General features: G+C 29.3%; 2 protein-coding genes, 1 long non-coding RNA gene and 1 pseudogene across 12 annotated transcripts; 3 read left to right on the top strand and 1 right to left on the bottom strand.

Annotated features, from left to right (window-relative positions):
• Window positions 1–449: 449 nt before the first annotated feature.
• Window positions 450–3,878, bottom strand: LOC137825223 (purple acid phosphatase). Of its 2 annotated transcripts, none has more exons than XR_016517326.1 (8): window positions 3,160–3,842; window positions 2,637–2,837; window positions 2,391–2,502; window positions 1,973–2,069; window positions 1,723–1,861; window positions 1,429–1,649; window positions 1,073–1,194; window positions 450–813 (listed from the first exon to the last, which is right to left on the bottom strand). XR_016517326.1 is itself a non-coding variant. In XM_068630899.2 (8 exons), exons 1-8 carry the CDS (start codon window positions 3,325–3,327, stop codon window positions 612–614), a joined length of 1,395 nt encoding a protein of 464 aa, XP_068487000.1. In that variant the 5' UTR covers window positions 3,328–3,878; the 3' UTR covers window positions 450–611. The 2 variants fall into 2 exon arrangements, 1 of the variants encoding a protein (XP_068487000.1); XM_068630899.2 differs by having other exon boundaries at window positions 1,973–2,202; window positions 3,160–3,878.
• A 6,560-nt stretch (window positions 3,879–10,438) lies between these two features.
• On the top strand, window positions 10,439–11,349 carry LOC137829782 (uncharacterized). Its single transcript, XR_011084084.2, has 2 exons — window positions 10,439–10,587; window positions 11,077–11,349. It is a non-coding gene; the product is annotated as an uncharacterized LOC137829782 (long non-coding RNA).
• A 3,171-nt stretch (window positions 11,350–14,520) lies between these two features.
• On the top strand, window positions 14,521–21,573 carry LOC137818753 (vacuolar fusion protein CCZ1 homolog B). 9 transcript variants are annotated; one of them, XM_068622370.2, is made up of 11 exons: window positions 14,521–14,675; window positions 15,390–15,614; window positions 15,720–15,813; window positions 17,093–17,276; window positions 17,377–17,415; window positions 17,526–17,635; window positions 18,659–18,754; window positions 18,851–19,309; window positions 19,808–19,963; window positions 20,180–20,409; window positions 21,205–21,573. In XM_068622370.2, the coding sequence occupies exons 2-11, from the start codon at window positions 15,445–15,447 to the stop codon at window positions 21,233–21,235; spliced, it is 1,569 nt and encodes a 522-aa protein (XP_068478471.2). In that variant the 5' UTR covers window positions 14,521–14,675; window positions 15,390–15,444; the 3' UTR covers window positions 21,236–21,573. The 9 variants fall into 9 exon arrangements, with proteins under 9 accessions (XP_068478471.2, XP_068478453.2, XP_068478492.2 ...); XM_068622352.2 differs by having other exon boundaries at window positions 17,377–17,421; XM_068622378.2 differs by having other exon boundaries at window positions 14,527–14,675; window positions 15,394–15,614.
• Window positions 15,044–15,132, top strand: LOC137811667 (small nucleolar RNA Z159/U59; annotated as a pseudogene).
• Window positions 21,574–22,753: the final 1,180 nt, after the last annotated feature.

Here is a 22,753-nt window from a genome sequence, read left to right as displayed (position 1 = left end):
TAAAAACTAATAGGCTACGTAGGCTACATCTTTAGGCCCAAATTAAATGATGGATTTGATACGGAACTTGGGCAATTGCTCCCTGCACCATATCAGTACACTTAATTTCAGTATGAAAAGACGAAAATACCCTTAAATAAACTGGGGTAATGCATTTTAGACCCTTTTTCGGAATATGTTTCAGTTTTTTTCTCAAAATGAATTTTTTTTTATTGCGGATTTTCTTATCCAGAATAGGATCTTCTTTTTTATTTTCGGTTTTTTATTTTTGGAACACAATAATCTCTTACGGATTTACTTTTCTAGAGTTTATTATTTTAAATTTCGAATTTTAATTTTCGGAATGATGAGCATTTTTGGAAATTTAAATCTGTGGGTACAGGTTCAAACAGATTGCAGATTGGGTGTAGAAAGAATTTGCCCCTTAAATATATGATAAAAGTGTAAAGTGTTTCAGAACAGAAGCAGGCAATTTGAATTTATAAACGGTGACAGAGATTCAGTGACATTGATAATCCATGTTGGTGGAATTGGCACTCTTTAGTTGCCGAGTGCTGAATTTATTGGCATCACATTATGCATTCTTCTATGAAGATCAGTGAATGTGAGCATTAATGTGAAACATAAACTGTGGAATCATCAACTGGGTACCAGAATCGGTTGAAAAACCAAATGTAATCAGCCTCCACTGCAGCACCATCTTGATTTCTGTTCCAGCTATAGTGAGCATGAGTTCTGTTCCTTATGTCAAATATGGCATGTCCAAAACTGGCCTCTCGGAATGCAGAATATGCTGGTTGTGGTTGTGTCATGCTGCAGTTCAAATGTTGTTCATATCAGACTTGGTAAATGTTTGAACACACTTTCCCCCACAAGGTCTTTTAGAGGGAGAAATAAAAACAACAAATAAAATAAGTTTTTCCTCAGCATACATGAATTGATTTTAACTCTAACTTACACATAAATTCATCTTATCTGTTCTTTTGCAAAAGTCTTCACTTGTTCAAACTTAATAGCATAACAGTAAGGAGAAATGTGACAAGAATCATCATGTTACGTATAAAGAGCTTACTTGGTTGCTAAACCTTCAAGGTTTCCTCCATCACCAATGGTGATGTATACAGGAGCTGATTGATCTTTTACAGGAATGCAATGACCATTTATAATGTTGTATGCAATGTTGGAAACACGTTCCTGATATATATAGCAGCCCATCAATCAGATACTATTCCAAAGAGATTATTGAAGTTCATTTGTGCAATATTTTTGTCCTATAAAGTTTAGGAACAGAAGCTGACATTTAGTTGAGTAGTGTTTCAATGCAAGCCTAATGATACATGATTGATTCTGGTGGCTTTCAGAAGCATTGGAAATTTCAGATGAAGAATGGAAAAAGAGTAGTTTAGGAAGTCAAGTTTTAGCACTTACAGATCGTTCATAGGCATGAACATGACCAGCAAACACAACATCAACCTTGTACTTCACAAACCAGGCTTCGTACATTACTCTCATTGTTTCCCCTTCCATGTAGTGATAATTGTAGCTATTGTACCAAGGTGAATGCATCAGAACAATCAACCAAGGAGTCTCTGACCTGTTAACTTTCGGTAGCTCCTGTTCTAGCCATGTATATTGTGGCGTATATTTGCCTGAGAATAACCAAGATTATTACAACAGTTTAACTTTATATGTTTGAATAGACATGCACACACAGATTATTACCATATGCTGAATATGAGGACAAGACAATGATGTGTGCTGAAGCTCTCTTGATAGAATACCAGAAGGGTGAAGTGCTCTGAGATGCTTCGTAAGGAACGTGGTAACGGTGGCTAAAAGGCTTGAAAGGTTCGGTTTCACCCTGCAAAAAAAGTGTTGATCCATGTTGAAAACTCACTTCTTACCAAGATTTGGACTGGGAAAATGCATTGCACCAAACTTAAAATTGAAAAAAAAAACAAAGAGAAGTTACAATTTCTGGAGCAAAGTCAATTTCATGGTTCCCTGCAGTCCATATCCATGGTTGATATGCAACACTTCTTTCTGTAAACCTTCCCCAAGTATCCCACCTAACATTATCATGATTCGGGTAGTTATCAGCATAAGAGAGGTCTCCAACAAACAGTACTGTTTCTCCTTTTTTTGGACTCAATTCATAGTGAGAAAGCGTTATATTTGAATCAAAACTCTGACCAAGATCCCCTACAAATAATGCCACACCAGTTTACAACAAACATATTGGCCTATTAGACACAAACATATAGCACTTTTTTCTTCTCAAAAGACCACATAGCTGCTACCAGTGTCTACATTATAAGTTAAATTAAAAGATATGTAAATCTTGGCAAAAAAAAGTAACTATATATCCAACCACCCAATAAGACACTTACCAATGAGACCAAATGTATATGGTACATCAGGGCCAATTTCAGGTGGTGTTACAAACCAAAACTGGCGTGTTGTGTTTCCAAGTCCAACTTCATAGTAGTATTTGGTGTTGTACTGCCCCAAAAGAAGCACACACATCAACATTTGATTCACAAACCAAAATGCCTGTTTTTCTTTTTTTCCTCACAAGCTTCTCTACCTTGGCATATAACATAACATTTAAATAATGGAAAAGAGAAAGGTATTACCTCCAAATTTCTGATGGTGGCGTGATGAATAAACCCAGATGAGTAATTGAAGAACCTATAAGTAACCATTTTTCCTTCTGCAGTCTTCTTTTTGCCATTTTTCCCTCTCCAATATCGCACTGCACTCGACCCTGGTTCATCCATAGTCACCCATGATACGATCATTCCCCTCCCCACAAGGTCACCTTGCGTTATATGAACCTTATTGCATACCAGCCATTGTCATTGATTCAATTCAAAGAAAGGAAAAAAAACTCCTAAAGGGTAACAGAATGCAAAAAACATTTCAAAGGACATTGAAAAATCTGTATCATAAAGTGAAATTCCAATTCTGAAACACAAAAAGCAATGCAAGTAGAGCAGCACAGAAACTGATTAACTAAGCAAAGAAAGAAGAATCATCCACCATTTTTCTCAACTCTAGTGTAAGTCCTCTCCTACCTTACATTAACATATAAACAGAATTAAAAATCAATGCAAACCCAGACAAGGTACAAAGGGAAGAAAAGGGTAGAATGTGTACCTGCTGAGGAGCATTATAACCACGAGGAACAGAAAACACATCACTTCCAAGTGGCATATCCACAGTCTTCTTGGTTTTCCTGATAAAGAGGCTGCTTTTGCCTCCATTACTCACCACAACCACATTCAGAACCAAAGCTAAAGCTAAGAGACCCTCCACAACACCCATTTTGCTCAAACCCTGTGATTCTACTGATCCAAACCCCAACACTCGATGACCTATTTATTGTTTCAATCCAAAGCAACCAGTGCAATAATAATAATAATAAAAACGGTTTACTAATTGCTATGAACAGCATATAACAAGGAATATTCAGAATAAGGGTCAACGAGACAATGGGGCCATTAAGTTTGCATCATTGCCCATAGTTTTCTTCACAAAAAGACACACAAAAAATGGTGTAGTCTGCGATAACTGCAATGACCGAAAATCGAACCAATGAGTTGGATTTATTGAAAGCAGTGACTGGTAGTAACAGTAATAATAAAGTGATGATGATAAAATATCAATGTCAATATCAATAACAATAATACTCATGGATTCTTCTTCCTATATCAGGTCACATCATGCATGTATATCTCTTCTCTCTCTGTCTCCCTCACACTCACACGCTTATTCATCTTTTCTCTTTTCTTCTCTCTCTCTCTCTTTCTTCCTTCTCACGTGCAAGAGAAATTGTTCACAAGATTTTTTGTGCATTGATGATGTTGATGATATCTGAAAAAGTTGACTTTGAAGATTGGGAAAATGGCGTTCACACCATTCAAGTTGCCCGAATTGACCGGAGAACCCCACTCAGCATGAAACACTGTTCTAAATTTGGCATCAAACTTTTGTTTTTGAATCTTTTTTCACTCGTTTAGATTCATTCATTCATTGCATTTTTCAATTTCAATGCATTCTGAAAACACAAAGGTTCGTACCAAATCAAATCATACACTGTTACGCACAAAATTCAAATCACCAATTAATTTTCCTGAACCCTCCCACACTGCATTCAATTCTTCAGAACATACAAATTTTTATTCAATAATTGAAAATAACAATGATATTGATCCAATCTTATTATTAACTGTTATTGAATAGTGTTATAGTGTTATTGGAAACTTATGATTACAGAATAAATCTTTCTATAATTTATTTACCTAAATAGTCACGTTGATAAATTAGTACTGGAGACTCGATTTCTTGCATTAATAGTTAATAATTATTAATTATAACTTTAATTTGTGACTATTATATTAAAAGTGTTATAAAATATAATTATGAGTAATAAAAATAATTAATACTTATTTTTAAATTATGCTATCATAAAAATAGTAAAAATAAAAATATTTATAATATGAAAGATTAAATTTTTATTACAAGTTTTGAAATGGTGATTTAAATTATTATATAGTAAATATACAGATGGAAATGATTATTAATTTAAATTATACTTGATAATTGTTTTAGTATGAAATTTAAGATGTGGTTGAAAATTATTATATAGTGAATTGTAAAGTTGAAAATGTTATTTGAATGATTTTTTTGGATATTAACAATTGATATTAGTAATTTAAAAGATATATGTTAATACAAAAATTAAATTGAATTATTAATGGTATATAACACAATAGTATACTGCATTATTAATTATTAGTATAAAAATGTATTTACATTAATAAAATAATTTTTTGGTAAAGTTTGTGATAAAGAGAAATTGTTGGTCTTTTTTAAAGTTAAAAATCTTCTAAATATTTATCATTTGTGTAGTCTTTGATTATTTACTTCAATAGTGACATTTAGAAATGAATTTGTCCAACAGAATAATATTTTAGGGGTAGACATGCAATATTAATTTTTGCATAAACCAATTGATAAACTTTTATTCCTATAACTTTTAGAAACCGAGTATTTCTTTTGAAAAAAAAAATATAGCTTGGGCTGAAAGAGTTGTTAATTGTTATGGGCCCTAAACAGTTCGAAGACTGTTTCTTCCTGCACCTCCATAGGTTCTTCTGCCACCCCATACACAATATGAAAATACCTTTTTAACTTTCTTGTGCCACCCCCATAAAATAGTTTTCGGATTATGTAATCCATACATACATTTAAAAGAGACTTCCGGATTATGTAATCCGGAAGTTAAAAAAACCTTCTGGATTACATAATTTGGAAACTAATCATGCATCTGAAAAAAAAGTTATGGATTATGTAATCCGGAAGTTAATTATGAATTTAAAAAAGACTTCCGAATTACGTAATTCGAAATATTACAGAGGGATATTTTTGGAAATATAAAAATGTATGGAGGTGGGAGAAGAATATATGGAGGTGCAGGAAGAAACAACCCAGTTTGAATGGAAATTGGGCTTGCAAAATAGATCAAATTCAGGGCTGATTCTCGCTACACCATATATTTTAGATAGGTACCCAACATGTTCTTGTGAAATTGCTTTAATACTCTTAATGAAGTAAAAACTAGGTTATATTTAAGTGCACCCACCAGCGAATATCAATTATCTTTCGGATATTAATATTTGGAAGTCTAAAAAACCATTCGAAAATATTCATATTTGAAACTCAAATTGGATATAGGTATCCGAAATTCATATTACATTTTCGGACATGCGCATTCGGAACCTTAAACTGGAAATCAAATTACCTAGTGAAATTTTATATCCGGAGGTACTTACATTGCCTTCCGGATTCATGCATCTGTAAGCCTATATCCAGGCTTTTGGATATTGTCATCCAAGAACAACTCACCAAAAAAATGGCAAAAACGAAAATGCAATGTGTTTTCTTACCTCAAAACAATGTGCACTACAACTAAGAGTTAAACATTCCCTTCACCACCACACCAACACCAACTCCTTTGTAGCTAAAATGGATACCAAATTCTTATGAAAAAACTTTGTAGCTAAAATGGACACCAAATTCTTATGCAACCTTTTTCAGAAGGAAGAAGACAAGGGTAGAATTGGATTTAAAAAGTTGTGTTGGATGCATATAAAAAATGTTATGGTGCTGGGAGAAATTGCCCAAATTCAATTTCTTTAGGTGATTTCTGATTCGGTGTTTTTCCGTGCACCTCATCATTTTCCAAAAAGACTATTTTACCCTTTTAAAAATGACTTTAAATTACTTTTTTTGGAATATTTATAAAAGATACTTTCCAAAACATATATTTATGAATTATGGTTTTATTATTTCAGAAATTAAAAAAAATGTGTTTTGGAAAGATATTCCATAATTTTTTTTTCTAGAAACACACTTTGATTATGAACCCCTATTTTGAAAACACCTTTTACTTACATAATTCTTATTATGAAACCACCTAAAATTATCTTTGACAATTCTGGTACTTCAAAAAATTTGTAAGGGTGCAGAAAGAAAAATATGGGGTGCAATAGAAACAAATCCTACGGCTAATCCAGTAGCAATAAAACAGAAGCTTTTTTTTTACTTTTGCAATAAAAAAATCATTTAAAAAAAAGTCAAAATCATATTTTGAAAAAAAATATCTAGAATGTATTTTTATCTATATTTCCATCCTATTTAACAACATTTTCGTAGTTTCACACTGAAATCGGTATTTTAACTTGTATTTCTATTTTATTCAAATATATTTTTGTAAATTCACATTAAAATAGAGTGTAGTAATATGAAAAAGGAAGTAATTGCCCTTACTTTGCTTTAATTAATTTATTCTCTTTGGCTAATAATGTAATGTTGATATCACCAAAACAACTCTTCTTACATCTCATTATTATCAAAGATTTATGTATTAAATAAATTTGGTACATTAAATTATATTTTTGAAGGTTGATTTTGGTAGATTTTGCATAAGGGTTGAACCACTCCTGAAATAGTTCCTATTTATTATTTTTTTATTGTTGATAAAAAAAATGTATCAAATCACAAATTAATTCAAAGTACTCGATTTTGAAAAAAAATATTCAAGTATATTCCAATATTTTGTATTTTAATAAGTTATTAGTTTTGTTTATTGATTTTCGATTACTATTTTTTATATCAATTAAATTTTAATCACCCTTAATCTCTATAACCCTAGTTTGGATTAGTATTTTAAAAAAAATAAAGTAAATGAAATATTTTTTCCTGATTTGGGTGTGCAAAATTTAAGGGAAACGAGAATCAAATTTTAGACTCGATATACAAAAATAATTTTCTTCTCCTAAGACATTAAATACGAGAGAAAAATTGATGGTGTTTTTTGTTTAAAATGTTTAAAATAATATTTCTAACCACGTAAAACTATGTAATATGATGTTAAGATAATATAATAATAAAAAGTTGATATTTTTAGAATAAAATAATTTTTTTATTTTTATAAAGAGGTTTCTTATAAAAAAAATTCACTTTCTTTCTATTTATTCAAATATATAATTGGAAATTTTATTTTATTTTTTACTTTTATTCATCCAAACATTACATCATTTTTACTATATTTATCTTCTATTATATTATGCTTGTTTTTTTTTCTTTATTTTAATGATATATATGACATTCATGAGATATTAAAAATGTCTCTATGGTGTTATATTTTCTTCCATCAAAGTATGACTTTTTGTTCATTTATCAATTTACGTGTCACCGCATTTTAATTATTTTTAATGTTTTTTTTCTTTGGAGTTTCTGTCATTCTTTAATTTATAACTTTGTCTTTAAAACATTAAAAAAATATATAAAAAAAATCGATGTTGTTTTTTATCTATAATTGATAATGATTAAGGGGGTTATGGTTTATTATATTGCTCTATTAATTGTTTTTTAATTCTAACTCCCATTTTCTACTAAATTAAACCTATAAATTTAAAGGAACAAGGATGTATATGGTATAATCTTGTCATATATGAAATATGTGAGGTTTATTATAAAAAAATAAAATATAGAAAAAAGTAGAAATGTATTACCTTGAAAGAAAAAAATAGTTATGGGATAAAATAAAATAAAAATAAAAAACACATGTTTTTAATTAAAAAAATCCTGTATTTTGATACCGATGATGTATTATATGGTACATTTATATTTTTATATTAATTTTTATGTATGATTTTGTATTAGATGTAAATTGGGACTAAATGTCTTATTTAGTTTCATTAATCTTAGTAATAATCAGCAATAAATTAATGAAATAGGGTTTTCTTAATAACTACATATATGGTAAAATGTTACCATAAGATAAATGATAGAATAGAAATATAAATAAAGTTTTAACTATAGTTTCTTAAAAACTATAATATTAATATTGATAGTAATAGTGGTGTAGGTGAGAATTTGAGAAATATGTTAAAAATAAATAAAAAAAGTTAAAAAATATTGAATTGGTCCCAATAAAAAGAGAGAAGTCAAGTCGTTTGTCAAAGAACGAGTGCTGCAAATGGATAGTGTGAAACCATTAACCAACAACCCAACAAGAAGAAGTCCTTATTTGACTTCAAAATTCCTAAGTCTCAAATAAATATAAATATATATATATATATATATATAAAACTTTTTTTGGGGTTACATCATGTACCCCTTTAATAATTTTAACTTGTGTTAAAATATTTTAATTTTTAAAATTAAGAATGCAGTAATTATTATTATTTTTATTTTATTTTTTTATAAAAGTTTTAATGTTAGGCATCACTGTGCAACTTGACCTTTCAACTAGACTGACACTTCAAGTAACAACAATCATCTGTCATCACATGAAAAAAGTATAATTAAAAAAAGAAAAAGAAAGAAAATACAAAAATATGGGAGACTAGACCAAAACTCACATGTTAACAAATATGGGATACATAGGTAGACTATACCTATTCATAAAGAATCCTAAGAACATACTAGAAGGAAGTCTATTATACCAATGAAATGATTCTCTATGAATGAACCCTAAATTAGCCAACTTATCAGCCCATGCATTCCCCTCACGAAAAATATGAGTAACCCTAAACCTGATTGTCCCACAGAAATGCACTAATTATTTTCATAATAGCTTTAGGTTTTATATTACATAAATATTTAATTCCTTCCTCATGGTATTCTAATTTGTTTAGATAAGAATATTATTTAAAAGAAACTATATTTGTTAAGTTTTTATAGGAGAGGTTTTAACTAAAAAAATTAAGATGGTTTTTCTTCTTATACGTTGTTTTTTTTTTTTTATATCCATAAGTTTTTCAGCATCTATATAGTTAATATAGTAAGACAAACAAAGTTTACTTAATGAAAAAAAGACAAAGGAAGTTTAGTCATAGGTGCATATTTTATATGTTCACATGCAACACGCCTACGTAATTCAATTAGAATATGAAAAATATAAATTTATTATTCTTAAACCGATTAATATTCTGCCCTAAAACCCGAATAAGAAAATATTAATCATGGTATTCACCAGCACAATGAGAGTTTTCTTGCGAATAAGAACACACACATAAAAAAAAATAAAAAAATCAGTTCAACATTTAACAGTATGCAAAGTGTTTGGTAAAGTATTTTTTAAAAGAGATTTAGAGAAGTCCACATACATATTCTTCTTTCATATATCCACATAAAGTCATAATTTTAGATACATTAGGTTTGTACTCATTTATATTAAAAAATTAACTTTAAATTTAAGTTAATCTCGTAAAATCTACTTATAAAGTGAGATTTGCATTCATTTATAAAAAAATAAAAATCATACTCTTTAGTCGATGAGAGATCTCCAACACTTATATACTATGAAATATTCTAATTTCTAGTCGATATCACATCTCCAGCACATCATCTTCACGGCAAGACTGTTAACTTGTGCATGAGACTATATATTATGTGTGATTCGATTGTGACCCGATAGCAAACGACCTGATCAATCCAATAAACACATTCTAAATTACTTTAATATCATATTACAACGATTAAAAAAATAAAATGTTTTATTAAAATTTTGGAGCCATATGAAAGATAAAATAAATTTTTGAAAAGTTGAAAATTCTTACATTTGATTTTTGAAGTTATCAAAGTAGTATTTTTAATTTAGATATAAATGTTACAACATCCAATGTTTTGAATAAAAAATATATTTTATTTGTTTGTCATGTCACTAGCACAGTGGTTGTGGTGATATATATACTGAATAAAATAATGGTAGGGGAAGAGCTAAACTCATGCATGAACGTGTCAATAATGTTGATCGCATCAATATTTTATCATATTATTACTGTTGGCATTATTATAAGCAAAAACCACGTGAAGAAAGCAAGTTGTGAAACATTATAAATAATCACGCAACAGAGAAGCAATTCAGTTTCAAAGTAGAAAAAAACATAGAAGTTTTGAAGAAGATGGGTTCATGTTTTGAGTTTTTTCTTTCACTCAAATTTGGCAAAATGGCAAAGAGTCTCGTTTGGTGGACTCATAACAATGAAGCTCTGCCTCAGCCATCAAAATCTCGTAAGTCTATTTGCCGTTAAAATCATGGACTAAAAATTAGAATATTTCATAATATATAAACAGTGTAAATTTTATTTTATAAGTTAGTTTTATGAGGGATTGAGTTATGATTAGAATTCATTTTTTAATATGGTATCAGAATTATTTTGATTCTATTGTTGGTTAGGTTTATCAGGTCATCAATTATCGAAAATCTGTGATATAGTATCAGAGTTATTTTGATTCTATTGTTGGTTAGGCTTGTCAGGTCATCAACTATCGAAAATCTGTGATAAAGTATCAGAGTTATTTTGATTCTATTGTTGGTTAGGCTTATCAGGTCTTCAACTATCGAAAATACGTGAAACCAGTGCATTACTTTTTGACATATGAAACTCTTTTGATTTATGTTCATGCTTTTTATACTTTATTCACCTAAAGTAAAGCACCCAGAAGGTTGATGTTCATATGAAATGAATTAGAAATTGAAATTTGTTTGGTTTTGTGCAGAAATTACAATTTTAGAACGAGACGATCCTCGAGGATTTAATTACTAGTCGTAATATGCAGCAGCAGATGTAGCAGTAAGACACAGTTACTGTGATATGTTTTAGAGTTATATGTGATACTTTAGTTTTAGCTTCTATCTTCTTCTTTTTAAGTTTTAGTATCTATTTTGCAGAAGATTTAGCTTAGTTAACTATGAAAGTTGTGTCGTGTTTTGTTTTAGATTCTGATGTATAAAAGTTGTAATTAAATTGTTGGATCGTATTTTGTGTTTTAGCTTCTGACGTAATTAGATTGTTAGATTTTTGAAGTATTAATTTTATATCGACTATAAATAAAGGTATTTTATAATATTTTTATTGGAAATGAATTTGGAAAGTGTAACTTAACGAGGATAGGATGTTCGTTAAGAACAATTTATCCGAAAAAGAATATTGAATGCTTATATCAGTAAAAATAAAAAATACTGATAAATTTTTAATAACATAAGAGTAAAAGTGTTTCTTCCCGAAAGTCATATAGGTTTTACTTGACATTATTGAGAAAAAACAATAAATAATTATAATGAGATATAAATAAATTTTATAAAAAAAAATTACTAACATATAACCAATGGTCTAATTTATTTATTTTAAATATAATATTAAATAAATAATTATTATCTGAATATATCTAGTTATAATTGTGGGAGTCACAGTATATTTTTAAACGCAAACCTTATTTTATGTATTATGAATCGTTTATAAGAGTAAGGTTAGGTAAAAGATGCTTTATTCAATAATGAAACTGAAATCCTCAATTGAAAAATATTTTATAAAATAAGAAAATATAATTATTTATTTAATCGAGTTAAGTTTAAATTTTATTTATTAATAATAAAGCTAACTATATTTTCTTAATAATAAAGTTAACTATATTATGCTTTTTTTTATATATATATTTTTAGTATTTGAGTTAATTAAAACTAGGGAGACAATACTTGTGAAATGGGTAGCTAAAAGATGCTTCATTCAATAATTAAACTGAAACCCTCAATTGAAAAATGTTTTATGAATAAATAATAAAATAGAACCAACCACATGGGACAATTTTATATTATATGCAACTAACACAGTGTAGCATAAATACCTGCTCCAGAAAAATGTATCATAAATCTGTTGATTTATAGATACTTTAAATTTTGTGTTGAATAATTTTTATATTGAAATAAACAATTTTACCCTAAAATTGTTGATGGAAGACTACAAGAAAAGAGAATTCAAAGTTACAAGAGATAAATGAATATAAAAATGTACTTTTACTTTGTGTTTTAACTTTTTGTTATCCTAAAAAAAAAGTTGTTGCGGGAGATCTTCAATGATTTAAGTTGACAAGTATCTTTATTTTAGTGGAGGTTGGTTTTTGAAAGTTATTGGATTGGTGGCTAAGGTTTGTTGTTGTATTGTTCCTTGATATATTTGAAGTGTGTTTTTACTGAGTTTATAGTGTTAAATTAATTTGGACCATTTCATTATGCTGGTCTGAGAAGTTGAGTTATAATGTATAAATATGTATAAGGGTTGAACTACCTTAAGTGATTCTTGTTATTCAATCCTTATTGTTGATAAAAAAAAACAGTAAATTCAATATTCGTGACAAAAATTTGAATGATATGAAATATGAAAGTCTTAATGAGATAAAAATAACTTAGAGGAATCACATATAAATAAATAAAAACCTTATCTCTTATATAATTTTATTGATATTGAATCTTTCCATAAAAAATAAAAAGTAATATATATATATATGCTTTCTTTAAAAAAATATTTTGAGCTAATTAATTTGTTTATAAATTATACATATTATAATTATTCGATCATTTATGCAATTACAATATATTCGTAAATTTTTTTATCATATAGTTTAATTATTGAAAATTTCTTGAAAAATGGTATTGGTATTAAATTTAGAATTAAAATAAAAGATTATAGACATTAAGTAGGTCGATTATATACAATATTATATAAGATTATCACAGTTTAACACATTTCAAAGAAAGAAAAAATATATTGTGGGTGTTTATCTGAAAGAACTACAAAAAAGAGAAGAAAAAGATGAATTAGCTTAAAAAACTTAGTCCACTAAAATGTGACGTAATTATATTTGACTTGACTGATTCCAAAATCAGGTAAAAAATATATTTTTAAGAAATTAAAAATTAAAAATATTAAAAATATATTTTTATTCTATAGAATTTGTATATCGGTAATTAACTTTAGATATAATGAAATATTATAAAATAGAAAAATCTTATAAATGTTTTGAATCTTCAATCCTTTCTATGAACCCCTAATCCTTTGCACGAAGCCAACATTTAAAGTTACATCGATATATTTTTTCATAGTTCCAAAAAATTAAGTCAAAATATCAACAATATATATCAATATTTATTATTATTAATAAGTTTACATTTAGAATATAAAATAGAAATATTTAAATTCAATTTCAATATTTTAAATAGCCAAAATAATACCAGCCTCAAAAAAATCATGGTCTTGTTTTGATTAATATGTAACTCAACCATTAAGCAAAAAAAAAAAAAAATTTGGAAATGAAAAATTAACTTAACAAAATGCATACACACTAAACATGCATTTTTCTATATTTGAGTTAAATTAACAAAATTACGCACTCATGACAAATAAAGATATTAGATTTTTTTTTCACTTAAAAAGGTTCTTAAAAAAAGAAAAACATATTTTTTTTTAATTAGTTGGTCAAAATAGGTTAGGTATTAATTATGAATGGTGATAAAAGCAACAAGAGAGTGTAAAAAAATATAAATATGTAACAATGTTGAGTGAAAAAAGAGAGTGATGGATTCATATTAGTGTTATAATTATGGTATGATTAACACTACAAAATCTTTATATAACTTATAATTAGGGTTTAATAATATGCAATTTTAAAAACTAAAGTATATTAAACTAAAAAACGATGTGTTTTTCTTTATTATTTAAATTTAATATTTGAGTCAATTTAAAAGTATAATAAAGCATGTTTTATAACATAAAAAATTCAAACATTTTGAATTAATATTAGGGTGTTTCTTGCATTAATGTAAATTTACAAAATTAATTTGGGAGTTTTAAAAATCATAAAGCCACCATAACCTGTTTTCTTTAATCATTTAGAAATACTTTTTCCATAATATATTTTGTAGATTCTGGATTTATTATAGTAGTAGTAAAAAGATGTGTTCTAAAAAAAGGATATTTTAAAATAATTTTTTATTTTTCAGATTTTTTATTCCATTTTTTTTTACTTATGAAACACTTTTTATTCCAGAATCAACCAAAACTGTAAAAGATAATATAAATATTTTAAAAAAATTAGGGGTGCATGAATGAAAAATGTAGGGTGTAAGAAGAAACACCCATCGCTTAAGAAAGTTTTCAGTGTACCCATTCCTGCAGAATATGTTTATGTAATATGGTGTTGAAAAAATTAAAAAATGTTGAGAAAATACATAAAAATGTTGGTGACGGTTTGGGATTGTTATTGGAAGGTTTGTTGGCTGAGACATTAGGGGTAGCGAGATCGTGGAAGACGTTCAAGTAAAGGTAACATTTTTTTGTTGATGTAAAGATTGATGTTGTGTTGTGGGTTTTTTGTGGGTGAAATTCGTTGGTGGATTTGCATGGTGGGTGTGTGTTTCGTTGGGGGTGGCTGTTGTGGGTTGGATTGAATGGGTTTGGTAGATTTAGGGTTCTGTTTTGTTGGATTAGAGATAATGTGTTTTTTCTCGATATTTTGTATCATGAACTGTCTTTCGTGCACATTCTGCAGTTGTTTTTAATTAAACCTGGTAGCAGAGGAAAAAATGTTGTTTTTCTCCCAGTTTCATTTATGGAGTGTATATTTTCTTGTATTATATTGCATATCCTGTAATCTTTGAGACTTTTGTCCCATATTTGAAAACACTCACTTAGCCTCTGATGATGATGAAATTTTTTACTTTCGTTCTTCTGAATTTCCTATGTGGAAAATATATGGAGACCTGAACTTAGATGTAGGGTGTAAGAAGAAACACCCATCGCTTAACAAAGTTTTCAGTGTACCCATTCCTGCAGATTATGATTATGTAATATGGTGTTGAAAAAATTAAAAAATGTTGAGAAAATACATAATTTTTCATACATAAGATTTTTGTGTTATATTTTTAATTAAACATATAACTGCACTTAATTTTGAATTAAACTTAAGATAATTCATTGTTGAAGACGTAGTGGTAGTGGTTAATTCAGTTGAGTTGAGTCTTAGTTGTTGATTTGAAGGAAGTGTGAAAAAGGGGAAAGCGAAGTTGTTGGAGGACATTGAATTGCGTTGGCGATGGGCGTGTCTTTGAACGAATCGATACAATTATGCATGTTTGATTTGAGAAGAGGCCAAAATGAGGGCCAAGAGCTTGATAAGATCCTCTTCTTCTTCCCCGCAGACTTGCCCTTCTCCAAGCAACTCTCCGTCATTGGCCTCAGCGAAGGACTCATCACCTTCACAAGGTTTGGTTATCTATCTATCACTCAATCTATTTCCTTCTCAAACTATTCAAGACATTAGTTAATTGATGATTTGTTGATTCGTTCGTTTCTCCGCTCAATTTGCAGAATCTTCTCTCCTGAGGCTGCTTGTGAGGTCATCGAAGCTGAGCGCCATTCTCATGTTTTCCACGAGGCCGAACCTGATATCTGGATGGTCATGGTCCGTTTATTTTATTTTATTTTTCCATTTTTCCTCTTTTCTTTTCATTCACATTGGTTGAAATTCGAGTATATGCATGTATGTGTGTATGTATTCTGTTCATTCACTTGATTAGAAGACTCTAATTCAGTACTAGTAGCCCAGCCCAAGCCCTAGCCTCAAAGGGTAGACTAATTATTTATACTGTGAGATAGTTGATATGGTAGTTAATAAAACACAAGATACTAGGAACTAAAGAGATCAAAGAATCTCAAATTGAAGGAAGCTCTGTATTAGAAAGAACCTTGAGACTTTCTTGATATAGAAAAACACAGAGAAGGAGAATTACAAATGTCTATCAAAAGTGAGAAGTGCCTTACTTCATGCCCAGGCAAACTATTTATATAGATTCAGTTAACTAGTAGTTAGCTGTCATCAGCTAACTAATTTGGTTGCAACTTACAAGTACTTAACTAACTACTAAACGTAGCTACTCTAACAATAGATTTATCAGCATTAGTGAGTAAAAGCATGCAATTCGATGCATTGCCCAAATGAATAAATATATGTTAATAATTTTATACACCAAAAAATAGATTTTTATTTTTGTTTTTCTACAATATTCAAGAGATAATAGTTTTGAAACTTTGTGGGACATCTTTTGTTATTAATGATAAGGTCGCAACAGAGCTCACATCTAAGTCTCTTCAAATCAATCACTGATTTGAGTTTTATTCTGTGCTTACATCTGTTGCTGCACTGTACATACGAAATACTTATTGCTTCTTACGCTACAGCGCCTATGAAGCTAGCTACAGAAACTTGTCATCATTAGACCAAAACTCAATCCCAAATGAGCAATTTTGTCAATGCAAATAGTGGGATATTGCTCCAATCTGATGTAGTTCTTCATTATCTGAACAAGTTTCACAATGTCAGAGATGTAATTCATTGTATACCTTTTGAGTTTAACTGTTGTATTAATGTAATTTTTTTAACACTGTCAACCATTTATAATTCAACTTTGGAATGAATTTTAAGGTCATTAATATAAAAAATTGACAAATTTATCATATATGGTGTGATTGAATGAAAGTATAGAAAACCTTTTCCTGGTTAATGCATTTCATACTTTTTAGGACTATTTCTTTCATTACATTTTTGTTTCCTCGGTTAAATATTTAATTGGAGGGAATTCAATTTTTGAGGACTAGGTTACTGAAGTGCAGATGTTGTCATTTACATCAACGTTGCTTCATCTATGTGCAATTTACAGTGATATGAGGTTGTTACCTTGTAGTTGGTGGAGAAAAGCAATGACTCAGAGCCTATCTGGAGAGATGATGCATTAAGAAAAGTTCTCAAGGAAATTCACTCACTTTTTGTTATGTTTCATGGATCTGTTAGAGCAATGCTGGAGAAAGAACCTGGTGGAGGACTAGCAAGACGACATTTATATTCCTTTATCATGGATTATTTGAGGGGTAAGTCATCACACAATTGCTTGCCTATGAAATTGACAAGTCATTATATTTTCATTAGAGTTATGATTCAAAATATTTCATTGTAAGTCATAATTGTCAGCATGTAAAAAGCCGTCTCCGTGGGATAATTGCTGCTGTGGTAATGGTGAAGTTGCTGTATCAAATGTTTTCCTTTGGCTCTGTGCTACCTGACTGATGCTGAAGTAGCTGTCTCTCAAACCATAATTGTGAATTTTCTCTTTGAGCCAGATTTTCTTGCTGGGAGAAAGCTTCTTTTACCATCCTTCCGTGATTGCCTTAAGGAACGTGGAACTGTGCAGATGCTAACAATTGGTCGGGAGGCTGCAATTGAGGTTCAGGTTAGATATGTTAAAGTTGTGGTTTGACAAACTACAGAAATTCTCTAAAACTGGGGGCAGTAGAGCTTCAGAGCTTTTAAGAGATGCATGGTTTTGATGGTTATTTCACGTGTTCCTATTGCCTTGGCCTTAGGTGTGCGGGTGATTTGTATATCAAATATTGTAATTTTCCTCTCGGTCTCTCTGTTTCACTCTTTCTCATCTTATTTTCCTGGTTGCTTGTAGAGTCTGTTTCCATATATATATTATATATATTGTGATGCTTTTTATTTTATGTTATTATGCTTTGGGAATGACACACATTTGGGTTTAGTATTACAACCTTCTTCGGAATTTGGATTTTCAGTTGGAAGAGGGGAAAATATGGTGTTTTAATTTTATACTATACTCAACTATATATGGGAGAGTCTGAGTTGGTGTCTTTTTGTCTGATTTAACTTGGCAATGCTGTTTCTGGATCACAGCAATTCTTAAAATAACAGGATTATGAGTTATACAAAGAACAAAATTGTTAGTGCATAAGTTTTGGGATTATACAAATTCTTTTTATTCCACTGACCCTTTTATCTTTTCGTCAACTTCCTAATTAGGATGCAAAATCATAACCAGTCTTGTTAATAAATAGTAACAATTTTAAGTGTAAATATGTAACCAGTCTTGTTATAAGTTAATTTTGATTATTATACTAAATACCTATTAATGCCCAATTTATCTAAATTTTTATGTACATGATCGTCAAAATAATATTATGTGATCAAAACAATTAGATTGGTTGAGTTCATGTTAAACAATTACCCATGAATGATTGGTCTATTAAGATGAAACATACTTGCATATTTATATTTGATGTATATGTTTGTGGTACATAAGTGTTTTTAACTTTTCAAGAGTTATGAATGTTGTACGTTGTCATTTCACCCTCAGGATCTGGTGGCCACTTAAGCTATTGACTATTTGCAGCTAGTTTTGATGAAAAGGGAAGTTTTGAATGTTTGTTGATGTTTTTCTATCTTGTTTTTGCAGTCTCTTGTCAGGGTGCTTGAATCTTCTGCTGGGAACACTCTCTGCCACTCTTTGATTTTATTTCAAGACCTGCTAGTCTCAACAACTCTATCTCCTGTATGGTTTATAAGTACAACTTTTTTACTAAACTAGATTGGGCAGAAGGATTGGTCATTCATTAAGTTACTTAATTATCCTTGACTATGTTATCAGGATGACACTGTAAATTTATTCACATATGCGGTGCTAAGGTTGACTCCTCATGCTCTATCTTCTGGATCAAGTTCCTGGTCCTACTTAAGGAAAGGAAGTACTGCATCCAATGTTGCCACTGAGTTTAACATGGCCCATCCAAATTCTATGTCTGATAGTTTTTATGGCACATCTGATATATCCTCTGGTGAAGATAACCACTATCATGTTGTGAGGCCCTTACAGGGTGACAAATGGTCTAAAGGAAAAGATGGTTATCTTGTCACTGATTTATGGGGTGCAGAAATTGGTACGTGGGTGTTTGCCACTCCCACAGTTTGGCTTCAACAGACAGGAGAGAAAATGTATCTGTGTGTTTACCAGCATAGAAGCCTTACTTTGATGCTTATGATTCCTGTATCAGCTGTACCTAATGGGGAGCAAGGTGTGTCGGAAGTGAGGCAACAAATTATTGAAAATGTTAGTCTTCTAATATGGTTAATTTTTTGTTTCCTATTATTCTGTTAAGCTTTTTGCACGTAATATCAACTGAAACTCAACATTCTAGAGTATATAAGGGTGGTAAGTTGGTAACATACCTCTTCTGAAAAGAATTTGTATGTACTTGTTTTTATTGTACTAATCATTAATTGAACTCCAAAATTTCTGGTGCCTTACTCAAGTAATATGGCGTTGAGACATGTATTATCATGTGCTCGTCAAGCAGAGTACTTATATGGCTATTTTAAAACAATCACTTGTATTTAATATTTTTGAATGCTCTTTTTTCATCTGTTGCTAAATACTCATCACTGAACAGGACTCTACTTTGACCTGCTTGATGATCTGAAAATCTCTGTTTGACAATGCACTGTGCAACTTCAGTTGGAAAGCACATGAAATTGAACTGAGATGTTTAACAAATGTATCGTTTTCTGTGATCATAATCTTTTTTCCTTTTTTGGCTGAATACATCAGGCATCACTTAAGATATTGAAAGTCGAAGAGAAGCTATCCAAAGGATGGGGTGGTGAGAATGCATATCACGTTGGTGGGTACCGCTACTTACTAGTAGATGGTGATAGAAATATATCCAGGGCTTCTCCAGCTACAAAAGTAACAACTTTAACAAAGGTGTGTATTGGCATGTGACGGTGTTCTGATTTCCTTTTCTATTTTTTTTTATATAAAAACTTTCATGTTAGACATTACTATACAACTTAACATCTCAGGACACTTTATTGTGTTCGTCACTATAGTGGGCATGTCTGTCACCAGAGCTCTCATTGCCTGTGAGCTAATTGACTTGCAAAAATTTTAAACTTGAGTTCGTTTTTGTGGCTGGTGCAGGAGTCCTTGCTTGCTATGAATAAGCTTAGGCAAGAGGTGGAGTTGGAAAAGAGTAGAGCGAAACTGGATGGGTGTAATTTTGAAAAAGATTTAGAGATGTGCATTAGAACAAAAAATAATGCATGGGTTATTTCTCGAGTCACAAGAGGGAAGGAGCTTCATATGGTTCTAGAGAAAGCTAATGAAACCCTTCTATATGCCTCAGATGCAATTCAGAAGTTTAGCGACAGGTATGGTCAAATTGCTATCCTCATTGAGAAAACATTTTTTTGTTGCATTCTATGTTTGCATTTTCGCTTTTATTTACAAAAATGGGACTGTTTTCAAAGTTTCATTTAGTTAAAGGTGAAAATAACTTTTTATAAAAAAATCTTTTCATATTCAAACTTTTTATTCGTGTGATGACAAATGATTATTGTTACTTGAGGTGTTAGCATAATTGAGATATCAAGTCTAATAATGATGTCTAACATAAAAGTTTTATAAAAGGAAAAAACCTAGAAAAAGGAAAAAATTTCTCAAACTAAACTTCTCTTAAAAAGGAAGTGTGACCCCAACAGAATTTTGGAAAATCTTTATAAAACAAGCAATATTTTTTGTTTTAAATGAAAAAAATGTTCTATTGAGGGAGTTTTTAAGAAAGCTAGTTAGAAGATTTTTGTGTATGCTTGTTCCTTTTTTATTTCAGAATCCAAAACTTCACTACCGAAAAACCTTTAGCTTAGAAGTAACTCCTAAGCTTAAAATCATCATATAATTCCAAATTTAATTTAAACTTTAGAGTTTAAGCTCTAATATGAATATACTAGCATGAAATCTTTTAAATTTTCATTTTTTTTTATTACCTGGATGAAAAATATTTTTCACTGGTATTATTTTTCACTTTCTGTTAGATATTCATCTTCAGATTATGAAAAGTTTGATAATACCAACAAAATCCTACTAAACCAAACCTGCATATCTGAGCATCCAAAACTGTCTGAAAACACTAATTGTAATTTTTGTTTCTTGGTTGAGCATGGCAGGTATTGCGATGGAGCATTTTCACTGGACTAAAGAAAACCAAGCATGTTCATCCCAGAAATAGCATGTTAGGTCTTCCAACTTGTTTTCCCCAATAAGGTCCAAAAGTTTTCCAGTGTTGAATTTTCTCACCAGTAAATTCAAGAAAGGAAGAAAGAATGCTGTTGTGCTGTGTGTTTATCTATGTATATATCAGTGTAATTCGTTTATTTTTCCTAATCAGAAATTTGATCAATTCCCAGAGAAACTATTTTCCGTAAATGTTCTAAAAGCTTTATTTATTTATTACCAATCTTTTGGATATCTAATACAGAACACCAAATTCTTAAAATACAGGTATAGTATTCTGGCTGAGATGTTTTTTATGAAAATGATAGTTTGATAGTTATAGTTTTTAGAGTTGTATATCATTCTTAGATATATTTAGAAATAAATATATATTATAAGAGTAAATTTATAATTAAATGATATATGTAGAAATAAATATATATTATAAAAAGTAAATTTATAATTAAATGATATGAAAAAATATTAAAATAATAGCATTGAAAATTGTAATGTAATTATATAAAAAAATTGGGTTTTTTATGTTTGTATAAAAATAATTTGACATGTTTTTTATAAAACCCTTTTTTACTACAGATCGAAATTGATTGGAACTACCAATTTCGGTTGAGTCTTCAAATTGTTGCATTATTATTATTATCTTTATATATGTATGTGTATAATATAATTATTTTAAAAAAAGGTAGAGACATCAGAATTGGATTTGCAATATTCGGTAAAAAAAATAACCTATGATTTTTTTATTAACATTAAATTGGTAAATTTTTTAAAAAGTCATAATAAAGGTTAGAAAATAAGTTGGTGCAATAGTGGGTTGATATAAAAAAAATTATAATACAAAGAATTTTTGACTTAAATTGAATTAATTGTTCACTTAACTCGCAATTTAAATAATCTCATGTCCACCTTACAAATAAACATAAGGACTAATCTCCTTTTTAAAAGTTAAAGTAATTATATTTTATTAAAACATATATATGTATTATATTTTTTTTATATCAAATAACTATATTTAAAAATTAAAATTAACTTTATTAATATAATTTAAAATTCCAAATGCATATTCTATTTTTAAACTTTTTTACATTACAATTTTTATGTATTTATTTTTAGAGAGTACTAAAATGACTTTTTTGGTTTCCTACTTTGAAAAGAAAATAAATATGTTAAATGTGAGGAATAAAGAGACTTAGAAAAAGGAAGAAACTAGTAATTGAATACTATTTTAGCATGAATATGTGATCTACAATGAAGTGATGATGGAGTTTCAGGAGAAACTAGAATGGAATTTTTTTGGAAAGAGTTCTTGGAAGAATTATGCGCATCTAAGACCTCAAAGTAAATCATGTGTTTAATTATTTTCTATCACTGAAAATAACCATTTTTAGTCTAATCCCATTTTCTAACAATGCTTCAACAATTATTGTTTTGAGCATAATTACTATTATAATTAAAGAATTCCAAGACACAAGGATAGATATAAGA

The sequence above is a fragment of the Phaseolus vulgaris genome, chromosome 11, assembly GCF_051622355.1.
Source record: "Phaseolus vulgaris cultivar YP4 chromosome 11, ASM5162235v1, whole genome shotgun sequence".
Taxonomy (NCBI): Eukaryota; Viridiplantae; Streptophyta; class Magnoliopsida; order Fabales; family Fabaceae; genus Phaseolus; species Phaseolus vulgaris.
Note: the sequence above shows the minus strand (reverse complement) of the source record. Positions and strands in the feature narration are given on the sequence as shown.

Coding starts and splice junctions, on each gene's coding strand:
- LOC137825223 (XM_068630899.2), bottom strand. CDS start 3,327: ATGGGTGTTGTGGAGGGTCTCTTAGCTTTAGCTTTGGTTCTGAATGTG. Junction 1,650..1,722: donor GTCCTCATATTCAGCATATG/GTAATAATCTGT, acceptor GGTTATTCTCAG/GCAAATATACGCCACAATAT. Junction 814..1,072: donor CTTGAAGGTTTAGCAACCAA/GTAAGCTCTTTA, acceptor TTTGAACTGCAG/CATGACACAACCACAACCAG.
- LOC137818753 (XM_068622352.2), top strand. CDS start 15,445: ATGGGCGTGTCTTTGAACGAATCGATACAATTATGCATGTTTGATTTG. Junction 15,615..15,719: donor GGACTCATCACCTTCACAAG/GTTTGGTTATCT, acceptor CTCAATTTGCAG/AATCTTCTCTCCTGAGGCTG. Junction 17,636..18,658: donor AGGCTGCAATTGAGGTTCAG/GTTAGATATGTT, acceptor TTGTTTTTGCAG/TCTCTTGTCAGGGTGCTTGA.